Source organism: Grammomys surdaster, unplaced genomic scaffold (assembly GCF_004785775.1).
Source record: "Grammomys surdaster isolate TR1022 unplaced genomic scaffold, NIH_TR_1.0 125807, whole genome shotgun sequence".
NCBI lineage: Eukaryota > Metazoa > Chordata > Mammalia > Rodentia > Muridae > Grammomys > Grammomys surdaster.
In genome coordinates, this window is record NW_021620638.1 from 3,592,641 (window position 1) to 3,614,288 (window position 21,648).

At 40.9% G+C, this 21,648-nt stretch overlaps 1 protein-coding gene across 2 annotated transcripts in view; it reads left to right on the forward strand.

Moving 5' to 3' along the window:
* The first annotated feature begins 11,481 nt into the window (after window positions 1-11,481).
* Window positions 11,482-21,648, forward strand: part of Cdk13 (cyclin dependent kinase 13) — a 101,267-nt gene continuing 91,100 nt past the window's right edge. For both annotated transcript variants that reach the window (XM_028789241.1, XM_028789242.1), the window contains exon 1: window positions 11,482-13,116. In XM_028789241.1, the coding sequence (XP_028645074.1) occupies window positions 11,903-13,116 (1,214 nt within the window). In that variant the 5' untranslated portion in view covers window positions 11,482-11,902. The remainder of the gene's footprint in view (window positions 13,117-21,648) is intronic.

The window sequence follows — 21,648 nt, forward strand, 5'->3', positions numbered from 1 at the left end:
TATTCCTCCATGGCCTCTGCATCAGCTCCTGCCTCCAGGTTCCTGCCCTGTTTGAGTTCTTGTCCTGACTTCCTTCAGTGATGAACTATGATGTGGAAAGTGTAAACCAAATAAACCATTTCCTCTCCAACATGCTTTGGTCATGGTGTTTTATCACAGTAATAATAACTCTAAGAAAAGCATGAGGATTGGGAATCAAGGAAAGAAAATTGTTTGGGAGTAGGTAATGCAAAACTAAGGTTGTATGAAAAAAAACTTATGGAAACCCACTGATTTGTAAACTTGAACACATAATTTTTAAAAAGGGAATTTTAATGGAGGTATCTTGCATGAATGGACAATGATTCTTCCAGAAGACATGGATTATTAAATGAAAATCTCAGTATAAGTTATAGTACACCTCTCAAAGATTTAGTGGTTGGGAGTTTGCAGAGGCTGGGAATGGTGGTTGTGCTGGCTAATTTTGTGTGAACTTGACCCAAACTAGAGTCATCTGAAAGGAAGGAACCTCAATTTAGAAAATGCCTCCATAAGATCCCCTATAAGGCATTTTCTTAATTAGTGATCAATGGGGGAGGGCACAGTTTATTGTGGGTGGGGCCATTTTGGGCTGGTGCTCCTGGGTTTTATAAGAAAGCATGCCAAGCAAGCCATGATGAGCAAGCCCAGAAAGCAGCACCCCATTTTGTGACCTCTTAATCAGCTCTCACCTCTAGGTCCCTGCCCTGCTTGAATTCTTGATCTCATTGATTTTGATGAACTGTTATATGAAATAAACCTTTTCAACCCCAAGTTGCTTTGGATCATGTGTTTTTATCAGAATTCCTATTCCACTGACCACTTTGGGCTTCTGATGAAGTTTGTTGTATTCCCAGGAGAATATGGAAAAGAAATACTATTACTATATAAAGATAAATGTATATTTACATATAGAAAGAATGTATATATAAAGGAGATTTATTAGAGTGACTTACAGGCTGTGGTCTAGCTAGCCCAACAATGACAGTCTACCAAGGGAAGATCCAAGAATCCAGTAGTTGTTCACTCCATGAGATTGGGTGTCTTAGCTGGTCTTAAGTATACAGAATACTGAAGAAGAAGGCTATAATGACAGTGAAGGAAATTCATTCTTTAAGTTTTGTTTCTCTAAAGAACACTTATATGAATGGCAAGAGTGTTCTTACGAGGGTAACTGTTTTAGATTTCTTTCTGTTGTTGTGATAAATACTGTGACCAAAAGCAATTCATGGGGAAGAGTTTATTTCAGCTTTCAAGTTTTAGCCCATCACTGAAGAAAGTCAGGGTGGGAACTCAAACAGGAATCTGAAGCACAAACCATGTTGGGATACTGCTTTCTGGCTTATTCAAAGGCTCATACTTAGTTTTCTTTTATAGTCCAGGACTACCTACTTTGGAATAGTTCCACGCATAGTGGGTTGCCTTCTGCCTTAATTACTAATCAAGATAATACCTCTCCCTACTCTAAGACATGCTCACAGGCCAACCTTACCTTGGCAATTCCTCAGCTGAGGCTTCTGCTCTCAGATAACTCTAGGGATCTGTGTCAAAATGACAATTAAGAATAACCAGGACAGCAATCAACTTTTTTTCTGATTGGGTTTGAGGCTTTCTCTAAAAAGAAATTCCTACCAGGTACTGTACCTTTGTTCAAAACAAAACCAAATTACCATAGCTATGGAGGTCATAGAGCCTAGGGATGAACCTAACACAGTTGATCTGCTAAATGACCATGTTGTCAAACTATTCTCCAATGTATATGTTTATAGCAACAGATTAATGCTGTTAACCAGGGTCAAAGCTTAATGAAGAGACTCATAATTGGTTAAAGATGAGATAAGCACTAAATGAACTCTCCACGGCACCCTCACTCCATCTCAGGCTCAAGGAACATGGAAGAGGAGGAAGAAAGTAGTAAGAACCATGGGGAGGGGAGGAAGACTGTGAAATGCTGTCTTCTGGACATGGCATGGTGGTTGTACTCATGAACTGGAAGCAGCTATGGTTACCTGTACAAGACTTACACAAGATTAAGTTAGTCAAAATTCCAGTATGGATAGGGGAGGAAATCCCAAGCTCCCTCCCTGTCCCCAAGTTGAGGAGCTACTCCAATAGAATTTTCACTAGGGTTTGTGATTCTTGGTAGGTTTCCTTGCTCCAGTGGATGGTCCCATACCCTTACAAACTTGGGCAGCACTAATTGAAATTGATTTAAAAAAAAAAAAAAAAAGAGGACCGAAGGTGGGAGGGGCTTGTGTTGGGGAGAGAATAGGGAGGATGGAAGGGAGAGTAGAGTGGTTTGATTGAGATAAATTTTATACATGTGTGAAACTGAAAGAATAAATTAAACACATTAAAGAACAAAAAATTTCAGTTTCACATTATTATTTATGTGACAATCAGCTCTTTAAGTTTTATTTTTTTGGCTATTAAACAGGACTAATAAGTTACTTTATGCCTCAGGTAATGGTTAATAGCACCTCCCCCACTCCCAGCATAGTGTTTTTGAGGTTCATCTATGTTGCACGTAACAGAAATATTTCCTTTTTGTTGCTGAACATTCTACTCTATGGATATGCCGTACTTCATATTTGTCCATGAACTGATGGACATTTAGGTTGGTTCAGCTTTTTATCTATACTGAATTGTATAGTGTTAAATTGTACAGTGCTGCTCCAAGCACTTGCGTGCATATTTTATGGACATATGTGCAGTGGGTTTGTAGCCCTAGCAGTGGAATTGCTGATACATATGATAATTCGAGGGCTGGTGTTTTCAGAAACTACCAAACTGTTTTCCAAAGTGGCTGTTTTATGTTCCCAGTAGTGGTGAATAAAGACTCCGATTTCTCTATGTCCACCACAGAACTCGTTTATTGTCTGTAGGCAACAGTATTTGAAATAGTAACTTATTAATGGCTAATGTTGAGAATCTTCCCATGTGTTTTTTGGCCATTGGTATATCACTGGATAAATGTCTACTCACTCTTTAAATGTCTTTTATGCTAACACTTCTCTTTTCACTTCTTAATGGAGTTCTTTCAAGCAAAGCAATATTTTTAATTTTCTTGAAATCCAATGTTATTTATTTCTACATTTGCTATGTATGCCTTTTCTCATTTGAGGAGTTTAGTTTTGTTCTATATTAACTCAAGGTTACAAAAGATTCCCATGTTTACTTCTCCAGACTGTATGGTCTCAGCTCTTACATTTAGGTCTATGGCATGTTTTTAAAAGTTTGTATAGAGTGGGACTCAAAGTCTATCCTCTTGCATGTAGATGTCTAGTTGTGCAAACACCATTTGTTAAAAAGGCAAGTCTTTTCCAGTGAGCTGTCTTCACCCTTCCTGAAAATTACCTAACCAAAATGAGAGATTGAATTGATTTTTAAATGGCAATTATAATACTTTTTTCTATTGTAATATTTTGTAAGTAAAACAAGATTTGTACTGCTAGTTAAAAAAATTCAAATGTAGATTATTTCCTGTGACCTGCATTACTAGTACTGTATTTTATCATATTAATGATGTTATCAGCTGATCAGGTGCCCCATCTTTCATACTTATGAGAAATTTTAATAAAACATAGGTAGATTATTATATTGATGCTTTAGTCAAATACACTCATGTATATAGTTAATTAAATTATTATTCTGTAGTTGAAATCCCAAATATTTCTAAAAATTTGTCTCCTAAAAGGGCTCCTTCTTATGAAATTAAAGATCAAGAAAATATTTACTCCACTAAAATGTTTTTAAAATGACATATTTCATTGTATGAATTTATGAATTTATCTCTATAATTAACATATATCTAGTGCAGTGTAATTGCAAAACATGAACAGAATTTTTTTTCTAGAATATGCATACTGTTTCTGGCCAACAAATTTGCCAGAATAATTACAAAAATTATTTCAGAAAAAGCACAAAACTAATGTTACTGTTGGTATCATCTCTGAAGAATTGGTAATAGCTGTTTATAGCATCATATGTGAATTATTCTGAGTCTATATTTAAAGTGAACTTGGAGGACTATTATATCACTATGATTATATATGCAATATAGAATATAGTAATATTACATATATTTAATTATAATATAATTACTATATTATTAGCTAAATACCATATAATTAATGATATCCATTCTGGGAGTAGGATGGGGATCAGGGACCATAACAAAATATTTAGCAATTTCATTTGGCTTTAACAATATCAGGAAAAAAATAATGCTTAAACAAATGAACAGTTTTATGCTCTTTTTTTTTGGGTTTGTCTTTGTAGACCAGGGTTGGTTTGGTCAATCCACATATTTGAGAATAAGCCACACCCTTCTGTGTTTTCTAAGCATCCTTAGGCTATATTTGCTCCTTTGACGTCATATGATAGCTGGATTTGAGTTTTAGAAAGTAAGGGTGACTCTTACCCTTAAAGGGAATGGCCCAGACCCAATTCTCTTATGGGGCCGAGGACTGATATGCCTGTTTGATACCACAGAAGGCACAGCTAACCGACTACCAAAAAGATTAATCAAATAAATAGATAACCCCACAAAGCCAGGCCCAACCATAAATAAGATGAATAACAACTGACATCCAGGGAAGAGAAATTTCCCTGAGAATTCCCTTCTTTTTCCTTTCCAGGTAAAAATGAATCACCCATGATGTCTGCTGTTAGAAGTTCTAATCCAGATGCTGTCCTCTGAACTTATACTACCCAGACCTTCGACGGGCCATTGACAAGAACATCAAACAGCTAGAGATTGACATCACTAATCTGAAGAAATCCCTCGTTTTGCTGTCTGAAGAGACCTCCAAAAATCGCAAAGATCCTTATTGGACTTGATTTACTCTATTACAATAGAAAAGGCTGTGTACAGCTCTTGACTGTGTACAACCCTTAAAGAAGAATGTTGCCTTTACATAGACAAGTCAGGGATGGTTAAAGAGAGCATGAAAAAGGTCAGAGAAGGCCCTGAGAAAAGTCAGAGAGAGAAAGAGAAATGAATGATTGATGGTACAAGAATTGGTTTTCAGCTGCTCCATGGTTGTCAACCCTACTTCCTCCCACCTTGGGACCATTAATTGGGTTATTTTTGATTATTTCTTCTGGTCTCTGGGCCTCAAATAGGCTGACTAACTTTGTGAAACAACTGATAATTTGGTAGCAAAGCCTATTCAGATACATTATCATAAGTTAGCTATGGAGGACCACGAGACTCAAGATGAGGTGGTTACTCTATCCAGGGTGTTCCCAAAACCCATCTCCACCCAACCTAAAAGAGGGGACTTCCACCCCTAGACCAAGCAGAGAGGGGTCACCCAGAACCCCCTCAGACTGGCAATCTGAATTCTTGCTTAGGCTGTGAGGCTAAGCACTGCAAGGGAATATCAATAAAAGTTAAAAATATTTCTCTGAGTTCCCTGAGGGACAAGCCTGACTGCATAGGGGTTGATGTCAAAAGTATCCCCTCTCCAGGAAAAAGACATCAGGATGAGTATGGCCCTCATGCCTCACTGGACAACGACAGGGGGACTGGAGCCATTACAAGGTCCCCTTCAATTACTGGAGGTCAGGCCTCTATCCCCGCCTTCACAAGATTAGAATCACCACAGCCCTTCTATACTTAGAGAAGCGAGGAGATGTCAGGGGCAGCCCTGCTTATACACCGAAGGCCTAAAATCAGCCATAGGCCTAAAATCAGCAATAGGCCTGTCATACATGTATACTAACACCAAGTCTTGAGTCTCTGTGGAAAAACATTGAAACAGATGGCTATAAGCTATTGTAAACAGGCAGCTTTTGTGGAAATTTACCAGCCTGAGTAGTCATAGACCTTGTAAATAGGTAGCCGTGGCAGATAATACCAACTTAGATAAGGACAAGTGAATCATAGGCAGAGTCATAGCCACCTGTCCCCTCAATCTTCACCCAGCGGATACCCTGTTCTTAAAGATATCTGTATTCTCCCTAAACACCCACGCTCCAGTGTCATCCCCTTCCCCATATCCTGCCTTTTTGTGTTTATAACCCCTGTGTGAATGAGTAAAAATTACGATTTGAAAAAATAAATAATTAAAAAAAAGAAAAAAAAAGAAAAAAGAAAAGAAAAAAAAGAAAGTAAGGGTGAAGGGGAAAGGTACAGACCAGCTGTATTCACCGTCTTAGCTTCTTTTCTTCTTGCTGTGATAAAATATTTTGAGAAAAGCATCATAAGTGGAAGCGTTTGTTTCTGGCTCACAGTTCAAGAGTACAGTCCATGGTGGTAGAGAAGTCAAAACTGCAGGAGCTTGAAACAGCTGTTCACATGTCACCCACCAGGCTGCAGAGAACGACGAATACCCATGCTCTATTCACTGTCCACTTTCTATAGGCCAGGATCCCAGTCCAGTGAATGGTCCCACACAGTTAAGATGAGCCTTCCCACATCAGTTAACCTCATCGAATACTCCTTCATAGTTGCACTGAGAAATGATCCTGTAGGCCTTATCCCTCAATGCATTCTTACATTTTCCCTTTACCAATGGAACAGCTGCACCCTCATCAATGGCACTCATCAGGGTTAGCAGCCAGTGTGGCAACACTTCACATAATATACATTTTCTGTTGTTATGCGGAGATCCCAGGAAATCAGCTTCATGTGGAGTGTTGTGAAGCATGAGGGATTGCTGCTTTACTGAAAACATAAATTCATACAGAGTGGCAGGGGGTCAAGTAGTGTTCGCAACTGATCGCGTGCCCTGTCTTCCACACCTTTCCTTCCCTTCCTTTCCGCCTTTCTTCATTTTTTTAAATTACAAAATTTCACTGTGTAGCACATTCTGGAATTTACAGTCCTTCTGTTTCAGCCTTCTGTATGCTGAGATTAGAGATGTTTTCCACTATACCCAGCTACAGTTCATTGGATTAGATGAATCCAGAATATTTTAGATCTTGGTCACAGGTGGTCTATAGAAATATTTTAAAGAACAGTAATGTTGCCCCTTTGTAATTACTGTGATATTAGAGGTGTCTTGTCCAGCTTATTAAAGATGCATCTTGTGTGTGAGTTCATGAAGTTCTTGAAACTATTGTTCCAGGTACATTTTTTTAAAGGAAATTCTCAGGGATGTTGATAAATGTAGCACATATGTTAATAGATTTTACTTTCTTAACGTATGTATAATGAAATATTCCACTAATGCATAATGTTTAGCTTTTCCTTGTATTTTCTGTTTCTATAAGCCCTTTCTTAGGTTAGCTGTTTCTAAGTTGCTTTTGTTGGTGCTTGCTTACTCTTTTCTTTCTTTTGAGACAGGGTCTCCTTATGTAGACTTAGCTGGTGCATACACACAAACACACACACACACACACACACACACACACACACACACACAAACCAAATTGCAATGAAAAAAAATTAAATACTAAACAACAAAAACGTTGAAGCTACCAGTTTCATTGTGGGCGTCAGCTCTTGTGACCTTGTCTAATTCTAATTACTTCCTAAAGGGCCCTGCCTTCAGTTACAATCAACATAGGATTTGGAAATTGAGTTTCTAGTACATGGATTTTTGGAGGAAACATTTAAGCTGTAGCATCATTATACTTTTCTATTTTAATTCTGGAATATATTATTACCATTGGGCTTAATATAAAGTTCAGAGGCAGTAATGTATAAAACAGCTTGTATTCTTGAAAGCATGGTCTTTAAATCTGGACAGAACAATGGATCATACTTACTAAAAGTATACCTTGGATCAGTTTCTGTATGTCTTACTCTTACTTGTAAACCATTGGTAATTTTACAGAAAGATTGACATGATAATTTATATTCAGGAGGGAAAACTCATGGCTAAAAGGTCATCCTATTAACTTGAACAAACATTGTAAACCAGGACCACCCCTGGAAGTCCTAGAACATGGTCCTCGTATTTATAGGTGCTGCTTTATTGAATGAGACAATATTTAGCATAGAATGTGATGCATAGTGAATGTTCGGTAAATACTAGTTGGTCTTTGTTTATTCAAAAGTTCACTGGGCTCAATTTAAGTAGTAATTAGCTAATATCTTTGTGTGTGTGTGTGTGTGTGTGATGGAGAATAAGAAGGGCTGAAAGTTTAAAGATTTTTCAAGACTAAGAAGAGCTGTAAATCAACCAGTCTCTCTAAAACAGAATCAACATTAACAAATACTGTAAAAATTCCTATTTACAGGATCATGGAGTGAGTGTGTAGCCTATTCATGAACTTTGCACCTTTTACAAGCTTAAAGGCAACAATCAAGTTTTTATGTCTGTGATTTCATGTAGCAATTGACTCAAGGTCCTTTATACTCTCAAAAATTAATGAAAACTACAAAGAACATTTAAAAAGTGTTACCTCCAGGTATTTTTTTCTATATTAGAAACAAAATTTGAGAGAATTAAAAACAAACAAACAAACAAACAAAAAACCCAACTGGTGTTTGCCTGTAACCCCAGGATTTACATGGCAAAATTGGGAAGATTTTAAGTTTGAGGACAGTTTGGATGTTAAGTAGATAAATAAAATGAAGAAAGAAAAAAGAGGATTAATGCCGGGCAGTGGTGGCACACACCTTTAATCCCAGCACTTGGGAGACAGAGGCAGGCAGATTTCTGAGTTTGAGGCCAGCCTGGTCTACAGAGTGAGTTCCAGGACAGCCAGGACTACACAGAGAAACCATGTCTCAAAACAAACAAAAAACAAAACAAAACAAAACAAAAAAAAGAGGATTAAAAATTCATCTATTTAAAGTAATTCTTTTGCTGGGCATATACAACTTTAATCCCTGCACCTGAGAGGAAGAAGTGGGTAATCTCTGTGTGGACAGCTTGGTCTACAAGGAGAGCCAAGGCTACATATACTTTGTCTCAAAAAAAAGTAACTCTTGTAGTCATTTAAAGATTTGTTGTTTTATATTCTGCAACATCATCTGTCCCGCCGCCCCACACACCAAGACAAGGCCTCATGTGTCTTTAATTTGTGAAGGAGCCAAGGCTGACCTTGAACTTCTGATCTTCCTGTCCCTTTTTCCCTAAGTGCAGGGACTAGTTTTGCAAATCTCTTTAATGCCCATTTTAATGTAATTGAAATTTGATTTTTTTTATCTTTTATGTATGTGCCCTAAGGCCAGAAGAGAGCATTGGATTCCTTGTAACTATAGATGGTAGTGAGTTACCATGTGGGTTTTGGAATCTGAACCCAGGTTTCTGAAAATTTTTTTTGGATAGGCTATGTAAATCAGATATATTACTGGAAGGGGGTATTTTAATAGTCTTCTCGATTGTGGATAATCTTCAACACTACACTAAAGTTGTATAGTAGTTTCCTACCTACCTATCATGCAGGTGTCCACTATCGTGTTCTATTTTATGTGACTGGTGCTCAAACCCAGGGCTTTTGCATACTAGGCAAGCTCTCTAACAACTGAGACCACCTCTGCCCCCAGCCCCAAACTATAAAGAACAGCTTATGTGGTATGATAATGATCTGTCAGATAAACTAAGAAAAGATATTTTTAAAACCACAAGGCAATAAAGGCACACATAATTACACGAAAAGCACACTAACAGCAAACTGCAAAAAAAAAAAAAATACCCAAAAACAGTTCCAAGTGGCAATTTAAAAATCTCTTCCTATGCAGGTAACAGATATTCTTATAGAAACATCAAATTTAACGATAATTTCCAGTACTTTGGAGCTTGAATCCTATTAAAAGCATTTCCAAACAAGTGGGCAAGTGCTTGAGGAAACGTGGGTGGCAGAATCTCATGAAAATATTTTAAGTTTTCTACGTGCAGCCTGGACTAGGCACTACACATTTACTATGGACCAAGTTTTCTTTGTAGGGACAAGAACAGATGACATTCTCGGTGGAGTAGCTGCTTACACTAGAGTAACTATTATACACACATCATTTTGCCTCTTCTGTTCTATTCCAGGCTTATCTTTTTTCTTGGCGAGGTGGGACGGGGTGGAGGGTGTTATTATGTAGAGTTCAGATAGGCCAGAACGCACCACCGTCCTTGGCCTGTTTCAGCCTCCATTGTATTGGGAATAGACATATACCATTGCATCAGGCTTTAAAAAGCAGAATGACGGGCAGGTTGATCTTATTTTTCTGAAAAGCTCTTCTAAGTAGTCTTTAGTAAGCTACAGAAGTGCGAGTTAACAGTACTGTCAAGAAATTTGCTTTAGGCAACATACTTCTGAAATTTAGTTCCCCAGTATCTTTGTTTTGCCCTCTGATGTGCAGAAGGTCCCACTGGGTGATTTACTCAGGCCTGTCATTGTCAGAAGTAGCTATTCAAACCTATTTATCTTCTAGCAAGTATCTTTTGTAAACTTCGAAGTCTGAGCTTCCATCAGTTTGTGGTACGAAGACGCTGAGGTCAACTTGATTACTAAGTATTTAAGAACTACAAACCAGCTGATGATCTGAACTAATAAATTTGTTAAGGGGTAATTACATGTACCCACTGAGCAATCTGTTTAGCCTCTTTCCAGTATTAATGACCAATAAGCCATTTAGATCTTAATCTAATTACCCTGAGTGTCTAGCCTCTAACTGAAGGGAAATCTTAAGGCAAGAGATGCAATGTGAGGGCATTATGTAGCTGACAGCTCATAGGTTTAGATATAATTATAGGTGAAAGTAAAGAGGGCAGCCTCCACTACGATGTTTTTAAAGCTCCTGGGATTTTCAGTAGTCCTCCTTGATATTTGCCCTATTCTCCAGATTGACTTAAGGCTTTTTAAAGGGAACTTCAGTGTTGCAGAAGCTATGAACACCAAGTATATTTTTAGGTTGCGATGGGTCCTTGAACTTGGGCGTACGTGAGTCTAGTCAAGCTAACGTCATATTCGCCCTCTGCAGGGAGTCTCGTCTCCTGTCACAGATGTTCCAATCCCGAGGCTGGGGAAAGGGTAGTCGTCAAGGTTCGCCTGGGTCCTGCCGTGACCTTTCACTGGAAGCGAGCAACTAACGCCTTGACTGGCGCCATAGGGAGCGCCTCCAGCGACAACATAACGCAGCCCACGCCTCCTCTCCTTTCTTTAACCCCGATCTCGGTCCCACCCCTGACGGAAGTGGAGCGGCTCCTCCGCGTCACTTCCGGTGACGGTCAGGGTCCTGGCGGGAGCGTGCACGCAGCACCTCCCTCGACCGAGCCACCTCTCTTCGTCTGCGTTCCCGAACGTGACGAGCGTGCGCGCCACCGACCTAGCGTTGGATTTAGGGGAAAGGCTTGAGGAACGCGGCGAGTGGGTGGTGCGCGGTTAGGGCTCCGCCAGCCAGTCGCGTCGCCCTCCCGCAGGGAGAACGCGAAGTGAAGGGAGGGGCGAGCGGCGCGCGCGGAGCCCGCGTGGAGGGGCGGAGGACGGCGAGCCGCGCCCCCGCTCCGGAAGCTGCGCGCAGTGCCCTCGGGGCGTAAGGCCCAGGCCCGTCCGAGCGCCGCGGGGTGTCGCCGCCGCCACAGGACGACGTGGACGCGCAGCGGCCGGCGACGGAGGCGTGCTGTGGTCGCGCCCACTGCCCTCCCGCGAGCTCGCCCCCGACGTCAGGACGATGGAGTGAATCGCGGCCCGCGGTGGCACTTCCGCGTTGCGCCGCCGGAGCCCGAGGCCGCCGCCGCCCGGCGCGGCCGGCTTTCTGCCGAGGACAGGATCCTCCCGCGCCAGGCCCTGAGGCCGCTGCGCACACACCGCGACTGGAAGCGGGGACGCGCGTCCCGACCCGGATTATCGTGGCGCGACTCCCGGCCGGCCCTGCTGCTCGCTACCCCTCCGCCGCGGCTGCCGTCCCCCTTCCCGGCGGGGGACATGGCCAGGGTCTGACCCCGGAGGAGGCCGCACCCGCGCCGCACTCTGCGGCGGGCTCTAGGCGATGCCGAGCAGCTCGGACACGGCGCTGGGGGGAGGCGGGGGCCTGAGCTGGGCCGAGAAGAAGTTGGAGGAGCGCCGTAAGCGGAGGCGATTCCTGTCCCCTCAGCAGCCGCCGCTGCTGTTGCCGCTCCTGCAGCCGCAGCTCCTGCAACCGCCGCCGCCCCCGCCGCCTCTGCTCTTCCTGGCTGCCCCCGGCGCGGCCGCCGCCGCAGCCGCCGCCGCCGCGGCCTCCTCCTCCTGCTTCAGCCCGGGCCCTCCTCTGGAGGTCAAGCGGCTGGCGAGAGGCAAGAGGCGCCCCGGAGGGCGGCAGAAGCGGCGTCGCGGGCCCCGCGCCGGGCAGGAGGCGGAGAAGCGCCGGGTCTTCTCGCTGCCCCAGCCGCAGCAGGACGGCGGTGGCGGTGCCAGTAGCGGCGGGGGTGTGACCCCGCTGGTGGAGTACGAGGATGTGAGCTCCCAGTCCGAGCAGGGGCTGCTGCTGGGGGGCGCCAGCGCGGCAACGGCGGCGACGGCTGCCGGGGGAACGGGGGGCAACGGCGGGAGTCCGGCCTCCTCCTCCGGCACGCAGCGGCGCGCGGAGGGGTCGGAGCGCAGGCCGCGCCGGGACCGCCGCAGCAGCAGCGGCCGCAGCAAGGAGCGTCACCGCGAGCACCGGCGGCGGGACGGGACGCGCAGTGGCAGCGAGGCCTCAAAGGCCCGCAGCCGCCACGGACACAGTGGCGAGGAGCGGGCCGAAGCCGCCAAGAGCGGCAGTAGCAGCAGCAGCGGCGGCCGCCGCAAGAGCGCGTCGGCTACGTCGAGCAGCAGCAGCAGCCGCAAGGACCGGGACCTCAAGGCCCACCGCAGCCGGACTAAGTCGTCCAAGGAACCGCCTTCGGCCTACAAGGAGCCGCCCAAGGCCTACCGAGAGGACAAGAGCGAGCCGAAGGCCTACAGGCGGCGGCAGCGGTCCCTGAGCCCGCTGGGAGGCCGAGACGAAAGCCCGGTGTCCCACAGGGCCTCGCAGAGCCTCCGGAGCCGCAAGTCCCCCAGCCCGGCGGGAGGTGGCAGCAGTCCCTATTCCCGGCGGCTGCCGCGCTCCCCCAGCCCCTACAGCCGGCGCCGCTCGCCCAGCTACAGCCGCCACAGCTCCTATGAGCGCGGCGGCGACGTATCCCCCAGCCCGTACAGCAGCAGCAGCTGGCGGCGCTCGCGCAGTCCCTACAGCCCGGTACTCAGGTGAGTCCTGCACCCCTCCCCTTAGGAGGCAGGGAAAGTAGGGTGAGGCGCCTCTGGTCTACTCGGTCCACTTCCCAGACCAGAGCTCTGAGCCAGAGGAAGGGTTTCTAGCGGGGAGGGGGGGGTGCTGTGCGCACCTGTGGGGGTGGGAGGGACGATTTCTAAGAGTTCAGTTTTTAACTTGTTGCTTTTAACTATTAGCAGGTTTGTACAAAATGCTCTGCCCTTCCATCATTGCTAGTTTGGTTTAATTTGTCTTAATACTTGTTTATGGAGAAAAAGTTACTTTGTTGATGATTTATTAATGGACTGCAATACAAGGACTTATATTGTAAAGAGCAGTCCGAATCAGAAGGTGATGTCAGAGTTAGATAAGGATTGCAGATGTTTTATGTGGTTAATACGGGGATGGGAAAAGCAGCTTTTGTAAAGTTTAATACTCGAAATACGTGTACGTAGACGTTGACAGAAAGAGTTTGAAGATAGAAATAGAGTTTGAAGATAAAAAATTATATATGCGAGAATGATTCTTGTGTTGGGTAGCGTTTTTATCCGCTCTTTCAAAGTCTTGGTTTTAAAAAGGAGGGGAAAAATGATAGTTATGTTCAGTACCCAGTTGCCAATAATATAGTGGTACACCGTAACCGCGAGAATGGCTTACTACATTCTTAGGCCACTATAAATCTGAAACTGCTTACTGCAGAGTTAGACCTTTTAAAGTACTAATAATCCTAATGAACCTGTTCAGGAATTTTTGCAGAGATAATGTGATCTGATGTTGGAATATGATTTTTATATAGATGTTAAGCCATTGTTTGTTATACAATAATAGTCTCAAAAATATGTGTATATTGATACATACCTATTCTGTAGATTGAATTAAAAGTGGCTTTTGAGTACTTTGTAGATATTGTAGCTTCTTATATTACTTAGCGTGTCTGGGCTTTTTAGGCTTTATGGTTTATGGTTTGTTAAACTAGCTCTAGGATTGACTAGGTTAAGACTCATAACTTTTTATAGCCATTCAAGTGTGCAATGGCAATTTTAACAATGAGTGTTTTTAGATTTTGGTAAGGTTTAGCAAGGTTTCTTCTTGTTCCACATTGGTGGTGTGTACCGTATAGTACAGTTTGTGTGATTAGGCCTGAGCATGCTTAGCAAATATCTAAGAGCAGGTATTATGTGTCAGTGATAGTTTAGGCAAGACAATGTAGCAGTGAAGAAAGACAAAGTTGCTGTCCTCATGGAGCTAGCATATAGAAAGTCCACTCACTATGGAGTCTTTTCATGGTGTGTGTATTGACCAGCTGTTTGTCCAAAGGGTTCATTTTTGGAAGAAGCTTTTCAGTAATATTGGTCAACAATTCTGACAGCTGGCCATGTGGTTCATGCCTGAATACATCAGTAGGTGGGAACACATTGTTTGGTCAGTCTTTGTTGGACTTGAGTTTAGACACTGTTTGCCTAGTTTCTTTCTTACATGATTTGTTAGGCTTCTTAGCAAAACCATTGATGACTTAGTTTGCTAAACTATGATATTTAATACTTGTCCTATTTATTATTTCAAGGGATAAATGAAAAACTGCCTTTTATGAAGTATACATCCCTAAAGAAATCTAAAGTGGTTGAATTGTGAATAGTTTGAATTGTTAAGTCTTCATATGGAAATAGAAATCTACATCTGTGTTATGTTTGTTCTACATGTAATGCTTTGGAATGTACAGAACAAATTTGTGTACTAGTTCTTTAAAACATGGAAGATAGTTATGTTTCCAACAAGTCTTCTCTCTGGGCCAAAAACCTGTCTTTTTGTTTTTGTTGTTCTTGGTGGTGGGGTTTTCTTTTTTTGTTTTGTTTTATTTTTTTATGAGGTATGGTCTTCAGGTTTTTTATTTTGTTTTTGTTTGTTTGGTTGGTTTGTTTGCATTGTGTTGCTTGTCAAATATCCTGCTTAAAATTTGAGGCCCAGAACTGATGAGTAAATAGTTATTTGAAAAACAAGATTTAGAAAAATAGCAAATGTACGTACTGGTGCGGAATTCACTTGTCCAGCTTAATGCAAAAAGTTTTATTTGTTTCTAGGTTTAGTAGTAGAGTCAGATGACTGGCTCTTTAATGAATAGACGAGATTGTAAGCTCCACAGTGGCATCTGGCCTGTCTTGCCCATCATTGAATTCCTAGTGCTCAGGACTGTGTTGGGGTGGTTATACACTCTTAATAATCATTGAATAGGTAAGTGAAGGGACGATAGAGTTGACTGAACATAGACTCTGCCACTGTGAATCTGTATTACCTGCTTCATTTGAATAAATAATATAGGCTATGTGCTATGGTATAAGAAACTTAAATATGACATTTTCCAAACTCATATTCCAATAAGTTACCCATGTAGATTTCCTAAAGGAAATGAATCCATACTCAATATAGTATTGAAAGCACGGCTTTGAACATAACTATTAAGTCGTAGAATAAATTCTCTGTTCTAGGGACTACCCTACAACCTGTTCTTTGCCAGCATTTGTGTCTTCATTCTTTAGCTCCTGCATTTCATTTTATCTGTCTTCTTGGCTTAATTTCTCCTTATAAGCTGTTTACTGTATTTTTCTTTTGTTTTTTTTCCAGATAGGTTCTGTCCTGTGCTGTGTAGTCTAGGCTGGTCTCCAACTCAGATCCACCTGGCTCTGCCTCTTGAGCTATGGGACTAAAGACGCCTCTTCACTATTTGATTGTTGAGGTGTGTAAATTCTTATTTTCCTGATAAGCCCTATAATAAATGTGAGGTGTGTTAATACAAGGGAAAAGAAGGGTGCTGAGTGTAGTGTTCTGTGTGGTTGCTATTGATGTATGGCTAACAAATAAATATACACCAGAAAATCCTTGTGATAGTTTTCACTGATGGATTAGGAAACAAATACCTCCAAAACTTGAGTGATTTGCTGATGGAATGTGATGCAGAGGCTTCAAAAACAAAAGATTTTTAAGTACTCAGGATTAGCTCTGGGTTAGTGTGGACCTCATTGAGACCATGTCTGAAAATACAAGAAACAAAATGTTTCTGACAATGCATTCAGCTTGATTATAATTTTTATTTGCTTATTTATTTATTTATTTATTTATTTATTTATTTATTATTTCTTGGTGAGGCTTGGAATGAACTCAGGTTCTCTGGCTTGTTAGATAAGCATTTCACCACTGGTTTCCAGTCTCAGCTTGTAGATTATAACTTATTGATGACTTATCTGCTGCAGGAGGTGTTGGCCTAAAGTTACTGAAGTCAGGTTAACTTCCATCAGTAGGATGAACTGTATATAGCTAGTTTTGTCTTCCATTTGTATAGGCTCCATCACATCAAGGTTCAGCAGAAGACTTTGCTATTGAATAATACCAAGACACAGAGAATCCAGTTCCTGGACCTCAGATACAGATAATGGAAGTCACTGGCGATTACTAGGCTATTATATGGTGTCCCTGGTTATGATGATTTCATCCTCACAACTGCTCTTCAAAGTAATGTGAAACTAGAATACTTGAGGCTTTTTAAAAATTCCTATTATAAAAATGCTTCTGGTTTGATATGTTCTTTATAGAAAAAGTATCAGAAATATAAGATACAGAATAAGTGCAGAAACAGAAGAGAATGGAACTTAGGGTGAACATTAGTTTCTGAAAGTTGTGGTCCTTTCTTTCATTCTAAGAAGGTGGTCCCGTGTCTTCCCTTTTTCACAGGTCAATCTGTACCATATATTTTCATGTGTTCTGTCCTCTTTAACTTTCTTTCATCCTAACACTAATATTTATATCTGCCTTTCCATTATTTGCTCTTTATTTTTTCCCTATTGTTTTGTTTTTCCAAGACAGGGTTTCTCTGTGTAACAACCCTGGCTTTCCTGGAACTCCATTTATCAGGCTGGCCTCAAACTCACTAAGATCTGCTACCATCTTCTGATCACCGGAAACTGAAAGCATGTGCCACTAAGCCTGGCACTTTTCCATTATTGTACTCTCATGCAGGCTGTTATTATTAATGGGTCAGACTTCCTGTTAATACTCTCCCTCTATTCCTGTTCAGTTTCTTGAAATAGGGTCTCACTCAGTAGCCATGTCTGACCTTGTATTCTGGGTAGTCCTGCCTTTAAGCCTCTGGAATACTAGCATTAAAGGAGTCAGCTACTAATAACAACTGTTTCCTCCTACCCATTCTAGTCCATGGTTTATTAGAGAAGTTTTCTTACTATGTAGTTAAATACTGTCTCTTTTGTAAGGTTGGATATAAGCATTCAGATACATTGTGACTTAATGCCTTTAATGATCTAACCTCATTCTGTCATGACTCTTATTTTTCAAACACTTTTATTTTTCTGTTTTTCCTTGATAACTGTTCTCCAAGCTTGAAGAGATACTGATAACCTTTTTTTCCATATTTACTGTTTACCTTGCATTCACAAACTCAGATCTTAACATCTTGATTGTTCACTCATCTGGATGTTCATTTTTTTTCTCTGTGTTCCTTATAGCATTTTTGTTTTACTTTTGCTATAGATCTGTTAAACGTACCTGGATTCTACGTTAGTTAATTGGCTGACCAAATTTGTTAACCCTTACTAGCTGGTAAGCTTAAGGACTAATTTACAAAATGTATTTGGTAGTAGTGGTTTAATTCCTTAAGATTCCCTTCCCCCTTTCTCTTTCACAGAGTAAAGAAAACTAATTTGTACATGTACCACCATGGAACTTGCTAGCTATTTTGGTTCATATATTATCCAGGATAGTAGAAGTAATTGTGATTTATAGGGAGAGACTTTAGTGGGTAAAAATATGTACTGTACGTTCTTGAATTTGGTATGAAAGCTGATTCTGGAAAATTATCCTTTGACTTTCATTCATATGCCCACAGTCTGAGTGCTCCACACTTACAATAAAAACGATTATTTAAGAATCTCCCAGCCAGGTATGGTAGCACATATCTTTAATCCCAGCCATGTGAGGCAGAGGCAGGTGAATCTCTTCATTTGAGGCCAGCCAGAGCTGCATAATGAGATCTCCACCTCAAAAAAAAAAAAAAAAATTAAAAAGGAAAGTCTTAATTTACTGGAAAATTAATAGCATGCTCATTCACTTTAATGTAAATAAAATAAATGTAGACCTATAAATTGCTTATATTTGCTGTATCTTGTACTGACTAGGAAAAATAATTTGTTTTTCTTGGTGAATTAAACTCACTTGTTATGGTAGGAATTGTCTGAGCAGACTTTCATATTTTAATTAAAACCCTAAAATATAGTTATTCATGAAAAATCATTTGAAAGTGAATGTTGCTTAATATTCTTATATAAGGTAATCCCAACCTCTTTCCCTAATTGGTATCCCCTCCCCCATGTCACTTTCTTTTTCTTATCTTTTTTTGGTAGTGGTAGTTATTGTTATTTTTGTTTTAGGCTACCTTCATCTCACATATGGCAATTGTTAATAAGCTTTGAAGTGGATGCTGGAAGCAAAAGTACCAAGCTGGAATCAGAAATATTAACTTCTTTAAGGCAATGGAATTAAAAGCTTTAAATAATTCTCCCCCTCCTCTTCCTCTTCTTCCTTTTCTCTCTCTTCTCTCTTCTCACTTGCTCTTTTTCTCTCCCTCACTTCCCCATGGTGACTTCCCTGGCTTCTGTCCTTGGGGCTAGTGAACTCCCTGACCCCAGAGCAGCTTCCCAATAAACTTGCCTTTAATATTAAAAACAAAACAAAACAAACAAAACCTTTTAAATTGTGGGAAGAGTCAATGCTGTGAATGTCTATTGGAGATATTAGTAAAATAGGAAATTTACATGAAAAAGGTATTGAAAGGAACTGAAAATTGCAATAGGGTTACCTTCCTCCGCATTCTTCTATTGTATTTTCAGTTACACAGGGCACTTTCACTGGGTTGCTTTGATACTTAACATAGTGTATAAGAGTAAATTCTTTTACCACTTTGGGAGTAATTTTCTCTCTTTCAATACTGCTCTTTATTTTTTTATCCATTTATAAAGACAATAGAAGCTTATAGTAGAATTTTTCAGTTAGTACAGAAAAGTATATGAAATTGAAAGTGTTCTTTAAGATTTATTTTTATGTGTATCCATGTCATGCCTACTTATATAGTATTTTCACCCATGAATGCATATTACCCAGAAAAGGGTATTGGATTTTCTGGAACTGGAGTTACAGATGGTTGTGAACCATCATGTGGGTGCTTGGAATCAAACCTAGGTTTGCTGCAAAAGCAGCAAGTGCTCTAACCACTGAGCCATTTTTTCAGCCATTGTAAATGTTCTTAAATAGGATTACCTTAAGGGTAGGTAGTCATGTGTTTCAGTCCAGCCCTTGCCTAAATCTATATACATTAATCGTTCACGTTTGGCATTTTGATGAATGTTCTGTTTTTATTATTTCTATTATTTGTGTGCATGTGTGTGTGCATACTCAGGAGTTCATGTGCATGTTTATGTGCCAGTGAGTTCATCCTTGTGGAGTTGAGAGAACAACTTGGATGAATTGTTTTTTTCTTCCTTTGTTTTGTGGGTTGAGGAAATTGAACTGAGGCAGTCAGGCTTGATGACAAGCACCGTGATGATGATCTGCTGAGCCATCTTGCCTCTAGTGGGTGATTTTTTTGTTTGTTTTTGTTTTTTTGTTTTGTTTTTGTGACAGCATTGCTATGTTCACTAGCTGTTCTAGTACTAGCTGTGTAGCGTAGGCTAGGGTCCAACTCTGCCTGCCTTAGCTTTCTCAGTTGGTGAGATTTATAGGTATGTACCATTCATTATACTTGGCAACATTTTATTTTTAGCCAATAAGTCGTGATTGTGTGCATTCGTGAGGCACAGTTTGAGCTTCTAGATAGTTTAAAAATCTATTGCCTCACATTGTGGTTAGGGTGTGTGTGTGTGTGTGTGTTCCACTTAGTCCTCAATCTTCCCCAGTGTTTTCTCACTCTGATCTTTCTGATTCCCTGGGATTCCATCCAGGTGTGCATCACCACTTCTATATGAAACCTCCCCTTAGCAATTTTGAAATGTCTACTGCAGTACTATATAGTCATCATTTTTGTGTAATCACTAAATCTTAATTTTTCTTTTCTTTTTTTTTTTTTTTTTTGGTTTTTCGAGACAGGGTTTCTCTGTGTAGCCCTGGCTGTCCTGGAACTCACTCTGTAGACCAGGCTGGCCTTGAACTCAGAAATCCGCCTGCCTCTGCCTCCCAAGTGCTGGGATTAAAGGCGTGCGCCACCACTGCCTGGCAATCTTAATTTTTCTTAACTGACATGTTGTACACTTAGATCAGTATTTCTCCATTCCCTGTATGTTCTTTCCCTCAGACCTCTGTTAAACATTATCCCGCTCTGCTTTTAGAGAGGTTCTTAAATGTTTGGTAGAGTGATGAAGTCAGACTTGTCTCTTAGATTTTATATAACACTGAAGTCATAAGGTGTTTGGTTTTTTGTGCACAACTTATTTCACTTTAATCTTTTTCCAGGTTTATCCATATTATTATAGATGACAGCATTTCCTTATTTTTTTCAAACCTTTTTGTATCTTTATGTGTGGGCGTGCATGCGCTCCCACGTGTGTGTGTGTGTGTGTGTGTGTGTGTATGTGTGTGTGTCCTTTTCAAGTGCAACTAGCACTGGTAACTGCTGTGCCATGTTTCCAACTCCCCATAGTACATTATTATTACTGCTTTAAGTTATGTGTCTATGTATCTATGTGTATATTGAACTCAAAAGGTATTGGATCTCCTGGAGTTAAGAGTTAGAGGGGTTTGTGGGCTGCTCAGCAAGGAGCAGAGCAGTACATGCTCAACTATTGAGCCATCTCTTCAGCCTGGATTTCCTTCTTACAGTATTTTACTCTGTATATATGTACCACTTTAAAAAAAACCAAAAAACAAAACAAACAAACAAAAAAAAACAAAACCCTGATCATCTGGTAATGAAAACTGATGTTACTCCCTGTATTGACTATTGTGCCATGGTAAGCATGGGCATATAAAATTTGAGCTCACTGATGAACGTGGAGCAGTCAGATTACTGAATCCTGTGTGGTTGCACTAGTACAGTATTAACATCTAGCACAGTATGTGATAGTTAAGTACCCAGAAAATGATATTAACCTGATTTAGACAAGAAAATGTTCAACATCAGCCACTAGTTCTTTAAATGTGCTAAAGTTAAAAAGTACTAAAGTATAGAGGGACCATTACACTGCTTTCCATAATGGTTTTGTTAATGTTCATTAGCACTAACAGTGCAGAACAGTTCCATTTTTTCCAGTACTCCACCAGTCCATTTCAGTTTTATTTTTAGTTTTCTTATGATACTACTGACTATCTTCCCAAATACTTGTTCACCCATCACATTAGTTGTTTCAACTTTTCATATTTGCAATTGGATTGCTTAATGCTTGCCAGACAATGGAATGTTTTGATCTTTACTTTCTTCAGTAATTTCAGAAAGCAAAAGTTTATCATTTTTATAAAGTGCAAGTAGCATTTTAACT